The 19,416-nt window shown below is 37.4% G+C and overlaps 1 protein-coding gene across 1 annotated transcript in view; it reads left to right on the forward strand.

Annotated features, from left to right (window-relative positions):
• Positions 1-19,416, forward strand: part of TG (thyroglobulin) — a 369,651-nt gene that overhangs the window by 297,999 nt on the left and 52,236 nt on the right. The window contains exons 42-43 of the mRNA XM_074202133.1: positions 11,067-11,231; positions 12,517-12,684. Coding sequence (XP_074058234.1) covers positions 11,067-11,231; positions 12,517-12,684 — 333 coding nt within the window. The remainder of the gene's footprint in view (positions 1-11,066; positions 11,232-12,516; positions 12,685-19,416) is intronic.

A 19,416-nucleotide genomic window follows, 5' to 3' on the forward strand; every position in this document is an offset into this window, starting at 1 on the left:
TTGCCTCTGAAGCACCTTCACAGTGCAATGATGAACTAAATGACAACTCAAAAAAAGGGAACAGTTATCAGGGAAGGGAGTTTCTGTTTAGAAGAGTAAGATGTGAAAGAAATAGTGAATGGAGTTATAGGTGGCTTCTTCTATGACTTTCCATTAGTCTATTCCTTTCCATTCCATTTATTGATCAAAAAACTATGTCTTTAGTGCTTTTTATGTGTCCAACTCTATGTTAGATTTTAAGGGAGGATCAAGAAGAAAACATTCCCTCTTCCTTCAAGGAGCTGGAGTAACAAGATTAGCCCAAAGGAAACCACAATGAATAGTAAGAGAGAGACAAGTTATAATTAAATACTAACTTGGGTGACTCAGATAAAAAGCAGAATCAGGTTTCAAAGGCAGAGAGATCCACTCACATCAGAGAAATAATTGAGGAAGGTTTGTAGGTGGTAGCGGGGTTTGAAATTGGCATAGGTTGGGCAGGATTTGGAGAGGTTCAATTTAATTTAATTCAATAAAATTAAGTGACTACTATGTGCTAACTGATGTAATAGTTACCAGGAATTAAAGGACAAAAAACATTCCTTGCCACTGAGGAGTTTACATTCTGATGGTGTATGCACCTACAATATACATTGATATAATAACATATAAATGTAATGTGATGCAAAGTGATTTTAAGAGGGAAAGGCCAGGGGTGGGGTGGATGGGTGGGTGTGGGCAGACACCAAGAATGATTCTGTAGGTGGTAATTGAGCTGGGCTTTGAAGAAAGCTAAGAATGCCAGTGTGGAGGGAGTAGTAGTATTCTAGGAATGGAGGACCACCTGTTCAAAGATGTCCTGGAAGCTAGAGATGGAATGCTGCATATGGCCAATAGCTAACAGTCCAGTTTGACTGAAAAAGAATGCTTGAGGGAATAATATCAAGTAAGACTTAAAATGGAGATGGAAATGAGATTGTAAAGGTCTTTAAATGTCAGATTCAGGATTTCAGATTTTTTTTTCCTGTAGGCAATGGGCCTCTTGCAGCTTCAATTCCTTGTAAGTCAAAGAATTGCTTTTGTTCAGTTCCTTAGCACAAATGTTTCCCTCACTTCTGATGACCTTCTCAAAACTATAACTCTTGTGCATGGACAGCAGATTTCAATTATTCTTCTTTCTGAAGGTCTCTCTCCCTTTCATTTCTTCTTTATAATACTATGACTTTTACTCTATTTAAGGTCCTTATCACTCCATGCTTGGACTGCAAGACCGCTTTCCTTCTCCCTGTTCTTCTCCAACCCTTTTCTACCTTCTACATACATTACTAGATTAATCTTTGGGGTGGGTGGGGAATCTCTTCATTAGATCATATCACTACCCAAATCTCCTTATTTTAATGCAATAAATATATATTGAATGTTTACTATAAAATAATAGCGCTTTTCATTTTAAAAAGTGCTTTCCATAGCTAATTGCTTTCACACACTATTAACTCTTTGATTCTCATTACAATTCTGTGAAGTTGGAAAAGCAAAGATTGTTATACTCATTTTATAGATGAGGAAACTGAGGTCCAAAATAACTTGCCTAATGCAATTTAGTTCAGCTCAACAAACATTTTAAATACCTACTCTCTACAAGGTATTGTGCTAGATAATAGGGTTTAGAGGCAAAAATAAAATAGTTCCTCCTCTCAAATAACTTACATTTCCTTGGAGTGGGAAAATAGAGTAAGGCAGAATATAATATGTACCTATATATATACTTACATGTGTATATAATTTCAAAGGGAAGAATTCTAATCACTCGGGGTGAGAGAAGAAGAAAGAACAGAAAAGTCTAGAGGGTGGCACCTGAAAGAAACCAGGGAAAGGTGAGGAAGGGACTGCATTCCATATGTGGAGCAGCAGTTATATAAAAACATTTAGGTTAAAAAATGAAGTTTTTGCATAAGAAATAGTCAGAAGACTGTTTTGAATAGAATTCATGAAAAACAGTAATAGAAAGTAAAACTATACCCAGAATATATATGTGGTAAGTTATATCTATAGGCTACAATTCATATCTCTTAACTTCAAGTCTAGGCCCTATCTCCTATTCCATGATGCCTTTCTGGCATAGTCCTATTACAGAGTGATATAATAATGAATAAGATATGATTTCTGCACCAAATGGGGTGATGAAGGCCTATAATTTCAACTATCATTGGAGTTAAGACTAGTGGATCACTTGAACTTAGGAGTTCTGACTTGCAAGAGAGATAAAGCTAATTGGGTGCCAACACAAAGTCTGGCATCACTATTGTAACATACCCCTGCCCAGGTAGGATTGGGGAAAGGGTATATAAGAAAAGATCAGAGAACCTATCCAAATTAGAAAGAAGAATACTTGAATAATTACCCATAAGTAGACACTGAACTTCCAACCTGGGACAGATAAGGAGACCCAGTCTCTAAAAAAATTTTTAAAAACTTTTTTAAAACTCATGATCTCAGGATGAGGGGGAAATACAGCTAGGTGGTATAGAGCACTGACCTGGGGTCAGGAAGACCTGAGTTCAAATCTAGCCTCAGACTCTTAATAATTGCCTTGCTATGTGACCTTGGGCAAGTTACTTAACCCCAGAGCCTTAAATAATAAAATTGTTTTAAAAAATTAAGATTTCTGACCTCAAGGAAGGTCTATCACAATATAGGCAATCATATAAGGCATTGCAGTAACTGAATATACTATTCAAGGCATACTATAAATGATTTAATATAGATAAAATGTTCTATATCAAGCAGGCTAATTTATATATTCTCTCTTAGAACAAGCAAGCTCTGGGGCAGCTAAGTGGTGCAGTGGATAGAATACCAGCCCTGGATTCAGGAGGATCTGAGTTCAAACTTGACCTCAGACACTTAGTAATTACTTAGTTGTGTGACCTTGGGCAAGCCACTTAACCCCACTGCCTTGCAAAAATTGAAAGAAAAAAAAAAAGAAAAAAGCAAGCTCTGCCCATTCCTTGGCTAATACTATCCCCAAGCTTAGAACACCTCCCTTGGAATAGCATCCCAAGTAGAATTGTCCAAAAGAGGAATGGGATGCCACTGGAAGACTTCCAGTAAAGACTAAATGTCTACCAGATGTAGCATAGGAAGCATTCTTGTTCAAATATGGATTGGAATTGAGGGTGTCCAAGGTCCCTTCAACCTCTGAGATTCTGAGTTACTTGAATGGCCCCGGAAAAGGCCTGCATTTTTCCTTGATCTTGTCAGTTCAAAGTTATCTCTCTTGCCTCTACAATAATACAATATTTAGTGCTATATTCCACTTTTTTAGTATTTATAGAATTATAAAAGTAATTCAATGCTGATATTTTATTAATCAATTAATAACTAAGTCAATAATAAGACATTAGGCACATTCTTTTTTGTAGAACAGTGTGAGCTATAGTTATACTGGATAGAGCACTAACCTAGAAGACCTGAGAACAAATTCAGACTCAGACACTTACTAGCTGTGTGACCCTGGGCAAGTTACTTAATCTCTGTTGTCTTCAGTTTCACAAACAAAACAACAACAAAATGGGGATAAGTTAGTACCAATTTCATGAAGATATTGTAAGAAGCAAATAAGATGATATTTTAAAAAAATACTTAGCACATAAATAGTAGACACGTAGAATTATTCCCTTCATCCTGGGAAGGAAATATGAATCTTTAGCAGAAGCCCCTGCTCTCATGAAAACATTTGTCTAATAGAAGCCATAGCTTATGTTTATATGCTATCTTCAGGTTTACAAATGGCTTAATTCATAATCTTGTGAGGTACTTAATGTGGATGTGAATATTTCTATGAGACAGATGAGGAAACTAAGACTCAGGAACACAAAACAGCTGACCCATGGTTATAGGGACAAATGCTGTAACCAGAATGCACTGATCCCAAATCCAAGACTCTTTTCCCTATTCCAGTTCAATTCATTTGAACAGGTCTTAATAAGGTTTACTCTATCCCACTTAGGGAGGTCTTCAGACAAGGTTGTAAGACCTCTTTTTTGGGGGTGTTGAAATGGGGATTCTTTTCTGGGTGTCTAGAGGACTGCTGAGAGTTCTTCCCACCCTGAAAATCTACGGTTAGTAAATTCAAGGCACTTCATTTGGCCTCCATCCTACGTGTGATTCCGAAAAAGAAAAAGGCATGATCCCCACTCTCATGGCATCTACAATGGAGTGGGGGGGATGGACACAAATAACAGGACAGGTGTTAGGGAAGATGTTCATACATAATCAATTAATAAACATTTATCTAGCGTATAAATTTAACTAGAAATATTCATTTAGGCACCAGATACTATGCTAAGGATTGGGTGATTTAAAAAGAGGCAAAATAATATGGAAAAATGTTAAACACGACTGCTCATGTGCAATCCTATATCAAATTGTTCACTGCTATGGGTAGTTGGGGAAGAAGGAAGAAACGGAGATAGGAAAATGTGGAATTCAAAAGCTTACAAAAGGATAAATGTTGAAAATTATCTTCATAGGTTGTTGGAGAAAAAATAAAGAAGGGGAAAAAAAAGAGGCTTCTGCCCTTAAGGAACTTACAAATCTCAACACTAAAGGAGGACGAAGATAGCATAGATCACTTCATCTCTCAGTTGAAAGAATCTGATAAGGCCTCATTGAGGAGGTAGTATTAAGCTAGGCCTTCAGTTAAGAATATCAATATTTTAATTATAGATTCATCAAATCTCTGAGTCATAAAAGATCTTTTAGATCTTTTTAGCTCTTTTAGAGATCATTTAGACCAAGCCCTCTCTGAAGCATAAATCAATCTCATCTGTGTATTGATCTATATAAAGTATTTTTCTTGATTCTGGAGGAGACAAGAATGAATATTATGGCTCCTGCCTTCAAGTAGAATTCCATCTAGCTGAAAAGTACAACTTCTTTAAACAGGAAAAGAGTTGTCATTGACTGTCTTTGAAAGCAACAATAATCCTAGACTCTCCCATTAATAGTTTCAATGTTTGAAGTGACTACATGTATTTTGCTTCTGTTTTTGTTTTTATCACCCTCTACCTAGGATACCAATGAGTATATGAACAGGAAGCCTATGGTGGCTACCCATGTGGTTAACTGAGGTCATTTTTATCTTTGAGGTCCCAGAAGCCCAGCAAATGTGGTTCCATCCTGTTCTATTTTTAAGGTCCAAGAACTTGAGAAAACACAAATGCCATATGATAGTTATGTCAACCTTAGATGATAGATGCTTCAGGGGCTGAAGAATTGATGGCATTCCTCCAACAGATAATGAAAGGTCTGATGTCATTTATAAAGTACAACTAATCAGATTGGAACTAGAGACCTCAGACGGTTGTTGGAATGAAAATACTTTGTAAACTTCAGAGCCCTGCAAAATGAGAGCTTTTGCTTATTTGATCGACATGCATTGCTTAGACACCTGCTAGGTAAAGGCATTGTAAAGTGTAAAACTCTATAGAAGTGGAAGTTGTTATTCAATCAACACTTATTTTAATTGACACAATTGCAAAGATTTCCCTTGTTGACAAGTTTGAAGCAGATAGGGAAATCAGGAGGGGAAACAGGGTACCTGTTGGGGAAAATGAACAGGATAGAAGGGCAGGTAGGTGGTACTGTGTATAAAGTACTAGCCCTGAAATCAAGAGGAGCTGAGTTCAAACTAGCCCTCAGACACTTACTAGCTGTGTGTGACCCTGAGCAAGTTACTTAATTCCAATTACCTCAAATATTTTTTTAAACTAAATTGTGAAAATACACTGGACTGAATCAAGAGACTAAGATTCAAAAGTAAGACTCTAGCTCTCTGGTCACAGTTACCTCACTGTAAAATGAGCTAACAATAACTGTTCACATTTATGTAGCATCTTAAGATTTGTAAGGTGTTGTCTTTTACAAATGGAATAGGAGATAAGTCACTGGAGTTCTAAAACCTAGACTCAAATACTGCCTCATCTATTTACTATCTGTGACGCTATGGGCAAGTCACTTCACCATTTTGTATTTGTAAAATAAGAGGATTAGACTCAATGGTCTCTAAAGAGACCTTCCAACTATACATCAATGATCCTATGAGGTGCATAGCACAAATATTATTCCCATTTTACAGATGAGGAAACTGAAGTCTTGGAGAAGTAAAATGACTTTGCCCAGATATACCTAGCTAGTAAATGTGATATCTGGGATATGATCCAGGTCTCTAAACCGAGGGTTTGTTCTAGTATTTTACAAAACTTTTTTTTTCATATGGGGCTCTATTTCTTTTCAAAGTCACTGTGAAAGTGGAAAGTTCTTTAGTGGCTTAGTGAAATTAGGCAAGCCAATGCCTTTAACCACTTCCTCCTCAGGAACCTTGTCTTTCCATAGTGTAGATAGAGAAATGAAAATTCAGAGGGCCTGTCTTAGAGTTTCTATATTCTATAGCATTTAAGCTCTTTTCTTAAAAGTAGGTTAATTAGTTTAGAAGTTTCGAGGTTGGGGCTATTGTTTGGATCTTAAATTTCCTTTGACATCGAATTTCCTATGTAGTTTTCTCTTTAAAAGAAAAACATTGATCCAAGATAATTTCCAGAAGACTAATGATGAAGCATATTATCCACCTCCAGAGAAAGAACTAATATTGAATGAATATAAACTAAACAGGCTATTTTTCATTTTCTTTCTTTCTTTGTTTTTTCTTTTATGAGGAGAGGAAAGGACAAAATTTGGAACTCAAAACTTTAAATAAAAATGTTATTTAAAAAAAGAAAAACACAAAATATAAATCCCTTCATTTGCAAAAGTCACTGCATGCTGATTTTACAACAAAAATGGAATGTGGAATGTGCTGGTAATAAAGGACAGAAGGAGAAATTGCCACAGTGAAAGAATTCATGGCCTAATAGGAACCCTGAGTTATTGTTCTAGCTAGCTGGTGACTGGGGCAGGGGAGTCATTTTTCTGTCTCTGGATCTATTTTCTTATCTGTATCGTGGGTTAGAGGATATTGAACAGCATTAATATTCTTTGTTCTAATAATGTCTATGTCCTAAAGATAAAAGGCATTTTGGGGTTGTTTTGTCCTTCATTCTTGAAGAGGACCATAACATTAGGGAGATGATGCTATGGCATGCCAGTGAGTTGGATTTAAGTGAGGAAAGTCTGTGCAAAGTCACCAACCTCACTTCCTCCTCCAGAACCATCTGGGTCCAGTGGGCATATTTGGATCAGGAAGACTAGAGATGAACCTAGATGCCATAGAAAGACTTTGGCCTTTTAAAGTTAGGTCTTAGGAGCAGCTAGGTGGTGCAGTGAATAGAGCACTGGCCCAGGAGTCAGGAGGACCTGAGTTCAGATCTGACCTTAGACACTTAATAATTGCCTAGCTGTGTGTGACCTTGGGCAAGTCACTTGACCCCATTGCCTTAAATAAATAAAATAAAAAAAAATAAAGTTAGGTCTTTCCCAGGTCACAGTTTGACTGAGACAATGCCCTTTCATTAAGGTTAGGTAAGAGAGGCAAAGAGGCCAAGAATCATCACTTCCCCCCCCTCAAAAAAAAAGAAAGGAAAAAAAATGTTGGGAGGGTAAGACCCTGGTACTGTGCTAAGCACTTGTAGTGCAAACAAAGACACAAACAAGTTTAATTCTTTATTTTTTAGTTTTTTTGTAAGGCATTGGGGTTAAGTGACTTACCCAGCTAGGCAATTATCAAATGTCTGAGGCCAGATTTGAACTCAGATACTCCTGACTTCAGGGCTGGTACTCTATCCACTGTACCACCTCACCACCCCCAGGTTTAATTCTTGAGGATTTTACATTCCAAAAAAGGATATAGATGTAAAAAAATAGGAACATACAAGATGTAAACAAAACAAATGGAAGAAATCTCAGAGGGGAAACCATGGGAGAAGGAGAGTTCTGGGCAAAAGTTCCTGCCAAAAGTTGCATTTGACCAGAGTCTTGAAGGGATTCAAGGATTCTAATAGACAGAAGTGAAGCAAGAGATCATTCCAGACATGGAGGCAACCAGTACAAAAGCACAGAAATAGGAGCTGGAGCATCATGTGTGAGGAATGAGGAGGTCAGTACAGCTGATCATAGAATAATGGGTAAGTGGATTTGCTCTGACATTATAGGCCTAATTTTTATCAATCTGACACTGACAGTGTATTTTGGTGTTCCCAGTCATGGAATGTTGGGGCCTTATAGATCAGCTACCTCTGGAGACTGTAAATTAGATTCTAAAGCTGCCATGTTCCACGTGGATGGGGAGTTGTTTTCTAAGTGCTCCATTAGTATGTGTTCTTTATCACAATGGAATGTGCTTTTGCAATCCTCATCCTTTCTTTTGCGTAGGATTAAAGACATAAAACATTTTATAGCTGGTCATGCAGGGTGTTCTGAAAATCAGGCAAGAATCTTTGGAATCTCTATCTAAACCAAAAATTCTTAACCTGGGAGTCAATGACCTTGGGTAAATAAATTATATTATTCTGATCAGGGATTCATGGGCTTCACCAGGCTGCCAAAGGGGTTCATGACACTCAAAAAACCTTTAAGAGCCCTTGGTCTAGCAAAACTGAAATAGATTTATCACATAGCTAAAAACATTTCTTCTTCAAGGAAAAGGGGAGAATCATTACAAAGCCATTGCTATATATTACAGAGAGCTTCAAAAGGAAGATGTCTCTACCTCATCTTAATCCACTGTATTTCTGATTACAATATGTTGCCTTATGTCTTTTGTGGGAAGTCCAGTGTCTGAGCTAGGAGAGTTAGCAGATGCAGCCGAGGAAATGCATGTAGAGCAATGACTCAATGCAAAGCTTGAAATGCATAGTCACAGAGACCTGGTTGAATTTTCAGCTCTTCCATAGGCCACCTATGTGAATGACCTTGGCTATCTTTCCCTAGTACCACTACCTCTCTAGGTCTCACTATTCTCACCTGTCAGTGGAAGAGATGACTTCCAATCTCTAAATCTATAATCCTATTGTCAGGGTTTGACTCTGCCAGTCTCTTCCTGTGCTTTTTACTCTGGTTGTTTACAGTACAATTCTTTGTGACCCCATTTAGGGATTTCTTGGCAAAGATTTTGGACCAGTTTGACATTTCCTCCTCTAACTCATACCAGAAATGAGGAAACTAACAGAAATAGGGTGAAGTGACTTTCCCAGGGTCAGATAGGTAGTAAATGTCTGAGGTCAGATTTTAACTTCAGATCCTCCTAATTCTGGAGGGTCAATACTCTATCCACTCTACCACTAACATAAACTCCTTGGTTTCTAATATAGTGATTTTTTAAAATAAAGAATGGCATCACACTAATTGTAATATATCATATCCTGAGAATGAATAATCTTAAAAGGACCCAAATTCAATTTAAATGGTATGACATCTTGCAGGCACACCTCCTGTTCTCTAGCATCTGTGCTTCTAACAAATTGTGTGTAAATCCAATCCCTATTTTAAATGCATCAAGAATTTTCATTAATTAAACATCAATATACCCAGATTGATTGATGTATTCTTTTTAATCAAATCTTTTCTCTGCTTAGACATCTACAATGATTCTTGATTGTTTAAAAAGTCAAATCTGGACTTCTTAGCCTGATATTCAAAGTCCTAGAGAACTTGATTCCAATCTGAGCTAGCAATACTCCTATCTATACAAATCTTTTACTCCAACTCTAGTATGTTTTACATATATATATTATATATATTTATAATATATATATATACACACATATACATATATTTCCACTTCTCTGCCTTTGTTCACCCAATTTCTTTGATCAGGTGTGCCTTCATATAGATCCTTCACTCTATGACTTTCACTGATTACTAAATAACCTTGTCTGAACTTACAAATCATACTGTCTTTAGCACTCAATTGACTCTTATCAGAACAATCTGCTTTGGGATACACTGACTTGTCACCCATACTTATTGATTCTATCATCACACTGTCTCTAACATATATGTCCTTTTTTTCCTTCATACAATCTCTATATTGGTTCAGGTCAACATTACCTCTACCTGAATTCAATATATTCCTGGTTGAACATCCTGTCTTTGACTCATGTTTCCGGTTCACTCCAACTGCTACACCAAATTACTATTCCCACAGCACAAATCTGACCAGTTGTTTCCTGTTTCCCCCAGGATAAAATATGCAATCATGGAATCCTAAAATTGTAAATCTAGAATTGGAAAGGACCTTAGTGATCCAAACTTTCATTTTGCAGATGAGGAAGCTGAGGTCACAAAAGTCAGCTTCCCAATTAAATTTCTTCACAATGGGACTGACTCCTATTTAGCTTTTTAGTCTTATTTCATATTGCTATCTCCTACACACTCTTCATTCCAGTGGAACTGGATTGCTAGCTCTTCTCCATATATACATACATTACCTTTTAATACCTGCTTTTGCAGAGATAGGCTTTCCTATCTGGAATGAACTCCTTCACTTCTGGCTAGTAGAATTCCAGGTTTTCTTCAAAGCCTATCTTAAATGCCACCTCTGACATAGGGCCTTTCATGATCCCCTCCCACAGTTATTAGCATCCTTTCCTCAAAATTTGTATTGTTCTGTATATACATCTTGTTTTATGTATGTATGTATGTATGTATGTATGTATGTATATATATATATGTATATGTATATTTGTGTTGGGTCCCCACATGTTATTGTTCATTTTAGTCAATATAGCAGTGGTATTGTTCAGTCCTGGAAGCATATCAATAAGGAAATTTTTGGTTAAGCAGGGTTTTTGGTGTGTGATATTTGAGAGGGCCAACTGCTTCATGTAAGGTCCACTTGTCATGTTATATTGGTCTTACTATAAGCTACATCCTTAAAGTGAAATCTCATTGTAAAGAAATAAACATATGAGCATCCATTGAAAATAAACACTGACTATAAATAGCATGCAAGCCAAATTTGAGATATCTACAGAGTTTTAAATGTGAATGAGTGATGACAAAGCTCTATCATTTACTTTCATTTATCATAGGTACAGAAGTGAGTTTATGATCATCAATATAACTGACAATGGTTCTGAATTCTCTTCTAGGGTGGCTCGGTCCTCTCTCCTGCAGCAGTGATTAGTCAGAAAAGGGCTCAAGAACAGGTGGCAGCTCTTGCCCAGGAAGTCAGTTGTCCAACATCTCCTGAGGATAATATGATGTCCTGCCTCCGCCAGAAACCTGCTAATATCCTCAATGATGCTCAAACCAAGGTGGGCACTGAAGTAGGAAATAAGGAAGATCTTGCTGAATTTTAAAACTGGGACCTGGGACCTGGGATAAGCTGCATGCCCAAATTTTAAAAAGAAAAAAAAGTGTGTCTGAGTGGATAGAGAGTCATAAATATTTGAATTCAAGTCCTATCTCTGACCAGTATTGGCTGTGTGATACCTTAGGAAGTATCCTTTTTTCCAATGTTGTCAAGAAACTGTTTAAGATTTTAAGTTCTAAAGTCAGGGCCAATCTACATTGATAGGGGAAACTTCCTCACAGGGAGTCCTCTACTATTAAAATTATAATTCTGTTTCACTTTTTAAAATAGCATTAATTTTAGTCTACAATTCAATTCTCTTTTTTTTGCCAGTTAGGATACTGAGACACAGAGAATTTTAATGACAATATTAATATACTGATGAAGCACATTACAATGAAAAGACCACTGAATTCAAAGCTCATAGACCTGGATTTTTGCCCTGGTTTTTCCACTTAACATCCATCTGACTTTCAGCCAGGCACCTCCCCTAACTATTCTCTCCTCATCTGTAATAGGAGAGAGTTGGATTAGATGTACCTAAAGTCCAGAAATTTATGAGTCTCTTTTCTAAATAGAACCTATATTAATGAGATAAAGATATAATTTTTAAAAAATTACCCCCCCAACTGATAGTTGAAGACCTGACTTCATTACTTAGGTGACCTTGCATAAGGTACAACTCCTCTCTGGACCTCAGTTTCATCATCTGTAAAATGAGGCAACTGTTCCACCTTTATCCATTCATTTTAAGCAGGTAGTATTTATAATCCCCTATGGTAGGAACTAGGAAATAAAAAGATCAATAAACCCACTTCCAGCCTTCTAGAAACTGGCTCCATCCAGACAAGCAGGCAGTCAATAAATATTTTAAAGTATTATATATACTTATATATTATATATATATAACTTATATATTATATATATACTTATATATTTTAAAGTATTATATATATATATATATATATATATATATATATATATGTGTGTGTGTGTGTGTGTGTGTGTGTGTGTGTGTGAGTATGTCCAAACAGTTAGGCACAAAGGAACCATATTCAGAAAAAAAATCAATAGGGCAGGTACTTGAATGATGAGGGATTGGGAAAGTCTTGCTAAAGAATTTTAGGGTTTTAGCTGACTCCTTCCAACTCTAAGTTTCTCTATTCTGCTATATCAATCTAATGAACTCCTATCAATGGACATGACATATCTCATTGACAGTCACATTTCTTTAAATCCCAACCCAGCTCTTAGCAATAAGTGGCCCATTTCATTACTGGGGACCAGTGGTTGATGGTGTCTTCCTCCAAGAAACTCCAACCAGGGCAATGCAACGATCTCCCAGAGTGAAAGTGGATCTGCTCATTGGAAGTGCTCAACGAGATGGGCTGATCAACAGAGCAAAGGCCATCAAGGTATGTAGATCACAGATATCAGGCACTAAGAAAGCTTTACCACTTATGTAAGCCACAACATAGGATTAGATCATTCAGTCATTCATTTATTCCAATTGTGCAGGGTTCTTTGCTGCATTAGATCATGGATGCAGAAGACATATTGCTTCCCTTCAAGGAACTTAGGATTTCTTAGTGATGAGAAAATATGAATACAGATAATTAACAGGATCATTTAGAATATAAGTAATAGAAAAGTCTATGTAAGCACATGGAGGAGACACCACTTCTTGCTGGGATGGTCAGGGGAGAGAGAGAGAGAGAGAGAGAGAGAGAGAGAGAGAGAGAGAGAGAGAGAGAGAGAGATACAAGGGAAAAGAACCAAGGAAAACTTCATGAAGGGAGCTGATGATTTGAGTTTTACTTGGTCTTGAAAAACTACTAAGACTTCAGGGGCAGAGTTAGGGATAGGCATGGAAAAGAGGCAGCATGAGATAGTATGTAAAAATACTGGAATGGGGTCGAATGACTTAGGTTCAGATTCTGACTTAGATGCCTACTGTGGCAATGGGCAATTTAATTAATCTTTCTGAACCTCAGCTTCCTATCTATAAAATCAAAATGGTATTTACATTAATTCACAGAGTGTTGTGGAAAAAGGAATTTCTCTGCTTAAAGTGGAAGCTAGGTAGATAGCGAAGTGACTAGACTACTGGGTCTGGAGCCAGGAAGACTGAACTGACTTCAAATCCAGTCTCGGACACTTACTAACTCATGTTCTTGAGCAAGTCACTTTACTCTGCTTGCTTCAATGTCCCCATCTATAAAATGAGCTGGAAAAAGAAATGTAAAACTACTTTTGGTCTAGGATCTTTTCCAAAAAAACCCCAAATGCAATCACAGAGTTAGACATGACTAAAACAACAGCAAGTGTTAAAGCACTATACAAATATTATTTATTAACATTATTAGTATTATCATTATCATTATCATCATTAATAGAAGCAGAATGTCATAGTAAATAGAGGAATGAAACTGGAGTCATAAAAACCCAGGTTCAAGTTTGGCCTCTGACATATACTGTAAGCTATAAGACCAATGGACAATCACCTGATGGGGGATGCAGCTAGGTGGCACAGTGGAAAGAGCAACAGCCCTGGAGTCAGGAGGACCTGAGTTCAAATCCAAACTCAGACACTTATTAATTGAATAGCTGTGTAACCTTGGGTAAGTCATTTAACCCTATTGCCATAAATAAATAAATAAATGTTTTTTTAAAAGATCACTTGATGTGTCCAAGCCCCAAAACTATAGGTTATAGACAAATCATTGATTAATATTTAGTTGAATAAAGTTCTCATACTAGTGAATTCTCCCATATCAATGAAATCATAGGTCAGAATGATTATTATTTGAGAAAATGTATGATATTGTGGTGTATTCACTTATACTCAATCAGGAAGACCTGACTCCCCCTTGACAAAGACTCACATCCTCCAAGCAATTTTTCTCTTCTCTCTTTTTTTGTTTTTTGCTGGGTTAAATGACTTGCCCAAGGTCACATAACTAGGTAATTATCAAGTGTCTGAGACTGGATATGAACTCAGGTCCTCCTGACTCTATCCATTGCTGCTCTGTCCACTACAACATCTAGCTGCCCGGGCACTTTTCTTCTAAGATTTTAAGTTGCTAAAAGTAGCTTTTCTGCATTGGTGGAGGTACTTTGCTTACCTGAATTTCCCTATCCTCCACTGAAATCATGCAAAAAAATTATAAAAATAAAAATAAAAAACTATATGTACAAAAAAGTATACAAATAAATTCTAAGAATATGGAAGAACATTATAGAGTTAGGAATATGTAGGGTATCTTTAGCCATAGTTATTATGCAAGTTGGTTGAAGTTAAATCTGGAAAGGTAGATTGGAGTCAGACATTGGAGGACCTCAATTACCAGACTTGAAATGCCCTAGACCTCATTTGTTAGACAATGGGAACCTCTGCAATTTGAACAGAAGAGCATTCAGAACTTTTCCATTAGGAATATTACTCTGGCATCATTTTTTGATGAAGAGAAACACTTTCATGAGGAAATTAGATTTATCATTTCCCATAACTTGAAAATAACATTCTTTGTCAAGGCTTTGAAGTGGTCTTCCCAGGGCAAAGGTATTCTTACTGTCAGATTGGGAAGATATACTGCCTAGCATGTCCTTAGAAGAAAGATTTAGAACCTGGAAACCTGGATTCAGATCCTAGTTTTAATGCTTCCTAGGATCACACAGTTGGACTTGAAGGCAGTTCTTCCTGTCTCTAGGCTTGGTCTCAATACTCTGTGCCATTCTAGAACTAGACAATTGTAATCTTATTGGCAAACAGTGATAAGAGCCTCAACCTAAGTGAAGGTGAGATGAATGGAGAGAAGATAATACAGGTATGAGAGATGTTATGAAGGCAGAAATAACACAGCCGTGTGTGGTATTGGGTGGGACAGCCTATATAAAAATAAAAAGTCATCACTGTTGTTAAGGGAAAAAGTTGAGAGTCTTGCAAATAGCCCATCCTTTTATCTGCCTTAACAGAGCCTTCCTGCTTTCTCTCCAGAGGTTATTACATTAAGATGGTTGCCAATTAGGAAATAGTAACAACCACGGGGTGATAGAAGGGTGGAGGTGGTGAGCACACCAACTCTAATTGACTGAGCCTCATTGCCATTGCTGAGGGATTCGGGATTATAAAGAAAAGTCCAAGAAACATGGCTCTATGAGATTTAGAGCTGCTTCAGTTTCATATGATTCTGCAAGCAGGATGAGACAGAAATGAGCAGTTCAGCCAATTTGCCCTTCCTCTAAACCATCTAGGAATTTTTGTACATAATTCAGGTATAAACATATCTAGGGGAGTAACCAGCACAAAAAAAAAAATCCTAGGTTGAGGTAAGAGAGTGGACAGCTATCAGAGGAGACATGGAAGGGCTCTCAAGAAATCTGAGGCTATGAGATCACACACACACACACACACACACACACACACACACACATACACACACATTTGACATGGGAAGACAGGATTTCAAAAATAAAGAAAAAAAAGAAAAGTCTTGCAGCTGAAGAAGGCAGAGGAATTCCTAGGAAGCATGGCTCTCTTATAGGCCCTGAGGAGCTCTCTCCCTTCCCTGCCTACAATCAATCGATAAACAAAACAACAGTCATTGATTAAGCATCTATTATGATCCAGGAACTGAGCTAGGTACTGGAAATGAAACAACCATTACTCAAAAATTGGTAGACATACTAATATGCCCCAGATCCACTGCCCTTGGGATAAATGTGAAGAAGGAGCAGATAACTAACTAATGGGTCTTTCAGAAATATTGTTACCTCCTTACAGAGTCTGACCCTTGCAAATACACTGCTTCTACCATCAAGAGGATCCACCATATTTTCAATCCTAATAACCAGCCATCCATGAAGCTCAGGGCCTCAGAAAAATTTGAGAAGCCTTGGGGTGGCTAGGTGGTATAGTGGATAGAGCACTAGCCCTGGAGTCAGGAGTACCTGAGTTCAAATCCAGCCTCAGACACTTAATAATTACCTAGCTGTGTGGCCTTGGGCAAGCCACTTAACCCCATTGCCTTGCAAAAAACAAATAAATAAATAAAATTTTAAAAATTTGAGAAACCAGGGAGGAAGGCTTAAGGAGAAACAAAAGGTGGGATCAAGGAACCTAAAGTATCCCCACAAAGGAATATCCCTCTAACAGGAGTGGAGGCAGTGTGCTCCTTGACTTTCCCACTAATTTGAAGTACCACCTTCCTCCCACAACTTGAAGTCTGAGGATTGGAGGAAGTGTCCTTCCCAGCCTGCTAAACTGCCTCCTCTCCCCATTGGCAAGATGTGCTGTGAGACGGACCCTGAATGGTCGCTATGTCCATTGACCCTACTCGCCCACCCAAGGTCAGGTCTGCCAACCCTAAGCCAGGCCAGGATGTAAGGTCTGCCAGCCTTATTCTCTGTCCAAGAAAACCCAGGAAACAGTTAAACTCCTATATCAGGTAGGCTTCCACTCTCATGGTTATTATCATTTGTGCTTCTACAGCTCTATATCCTCCCTACCATTAGGCTCTGCCCCTGCTTTAATCCTGAGTTCATTAGTTGCCATCCTCAGGCAGACTACATTCTTGCGTGGTTCCCGGACCTGGAAAAAGAGGTCTGGTCAAGCCACCCTCCTATAACTGCATTTTTATGTCTCAAGAGATGATGATTCCATCATATTTTGTCCTAGTGAGAAGGGAAGAAAGAAAATATAGTTTTTAAGAAGTATTTATCATGTATCCCAGGTAATGTACTATACTGATATAATGTATCTCATTCAATACTCTCAACAACCTTGCCAGGTAGATCCTGTGATTATCTCCATTTTATAACTGAGGAAAGTGAGGGAAACAGAGGTTAAGTGACTTGTCCAAGGTCACACAGTTAAAGCTTCCATATCCATCCACCATGATATCAATCCTATGAATGACCACTACACTTCCACCCTCAGTGAGAAAGACCTTATCTTTATTTTAAAAAAAAAAAGACTTAAAAACACCACCTGTGCACCTAAGACTGGTTCATTGCTCAGAGCTTTCTAATTCCCAGAATTACTCTCTAGTCTTCTTCTGGCAGTATCATTTATTTCTCCCACAGGAATCAAAAGGAATGAGTAGTCAATTTTGGATTTGGTTTATGTCAGGAAGTACTCCATCATATCCCAGATACATGGGACATGGGACCAACACATATATTTCTATTATTCTTGTCAGGTGAATGTACTTATCCCTGCTCCCTCTGATCAGTGCTCTCCCAGTGGGACCAAAGTTCTTTCAAATCCACTATCCTCTGTTTCTCACTTAAAACACATTTATATCCTGACTTCAGCAGGTTTACTGATATGACTCTTCTGAACACTGTCTGGTCTATGGATTAGTCAAACTAGCCTTCTTGATGTACTTCAAATACATCATTTTCCCATTTTGTGCCATTATACAGGCTGTTCCTTGATGCCTGGAAGGCATCCTCCTCTCACCTCCTTGAATCCTTAGCTCCCTTCAAAGTTCAGCTTAAACACCATTTCCTGCGCACAAACTTTAGTGAGCCACCCCAGCTCCCTTTCTTCCACTGCTTTGTATTGCTCTGAATAAATTATATGTACACATAGATACACACAGAGAAACATATATATGTGCATATGTGTGTGTAATGTATATATATATATATATATTATATATCTTTTGAGGGGAATGACTTTAATTGTTTTATATGCTCAACTCACAGTCTGACAAGAGAAGGACTAGGATACTTTGTTGTATTAAGTCATTTCAATTGATTGCATTCAACTCTTGGAGATCCCATTTGAAGCTCATAAGGAAACTAAAGCAGAGTTAAATGACTTGCCCAGGTTCACACTAATAAACTTAGTGAATTCACACCTAATGAAAGTCTGATATCAGATTTGAACTCAAGTCTTCCTGACCCTAATCCCAGCACTCTATCCACTATACTACCTAGCTTCTGTTGTGATGCTTAATGAATACTTATATATTGATTTATAATTCTCCTCTGGAACTACCCTCTCAAGTCATATAAATACATTTAGGCATACAAGATATGAGCATTCAAAGATGATCAATAGGTTCAAGATATTTTGTGAACATGCAGTTCTAAAACTATAGCTCAAGAGCTCTTCTTTGACTTACTAGTCAACCAGTAGGCATACCAAGTTGACATTTACTGGAATTGCTTAGCAGTAATGATGATGATGATGATGATGATGATGATATAATATTAGCTAATATTTATGTCACTTACAATTTGCTAAGATTTGTCAATTATTATCTCATTTGATACACACAATCATCTTGGGAGGATAGTGCTATTATTATCACATTTTATTGTTGAAGAAGCAAACAGAAGTTAAGTGTTTTATCTAGGAATTTTCTGTGTCTAGATTTGAAAAGTAGCAACAGAACACTTCTCCTGTAAGTCTCCTTCAACTATATATCTCTTCTGTGGAATGAGTTAACTGACAAAATTGAGTTGGCAATTCAACTACCAATTACTGGAGCTAATTCTCTCTTGAATCTAGTTGACTTTCTTTTCTGCCACCAAGGAGTGACCTCTTTCATCAAGGCTCCCTCCTGCCTTGACTCCCTTTTTCCAGAAAGGCCTATTCACCTCGAGTTATAGCCTCTCTTTTTGGATAAGAGAAGTCCTCTATCTTCTTTCCTCCCTCACCCACTAACTTTTGGTAGAGGGTGAGGGAAAAGACAAATGGAATCCCCCCTCAAAAATTGACTTCTTCCTCTATAGTTGGCTCTCTTCTCTGATGCCAGACATCAAAATGCTAAGCAAGAGAAATCATCTTGATTCTTTAAAAGATGGCAAAGGGTGAAAACTGAGGTTCTTAACCTGTAGTCCATGAAAATTTTTTAATGTTTTGTTAACTTTTTTATTTTTAAAAATTTCTTCTTAATTTTATTTTTCTACAATTCCATGTTAAACAATTTTTAACATTCATGTTTTTCTTTAATTTTTGTGTCCAGATTCTATATACTTCCCTCCCTCTTTACCTCCCCATATAGTAAGCAATTTGATATAGGTTATACATGTGCAAACATTTAAAATATTTCCATCTTAGTCATTTTATGCAGGAAAACTTGAACAAATAAAAGGAACAAAAGAAAGAATGTGAAAAGTAGTATGCTTCAGTC

Source organism: Macrotis lagotis, chromosome X, assembly GCF_037893015.1.
Source record: "Macrotis lagotis isolate mMagLag1 chromosome X, bilby.v1.9.chrom.fasta, whole genome shotgun sequence".
In the NCBI taxonomy this organism is placed as follows: domain Eukaryota; kingdom Metazoa; phylum Chordata; class Mammalia; order Peramelemorphia; family Peramelidae; genus Macrotis; species Macrotis lagotis.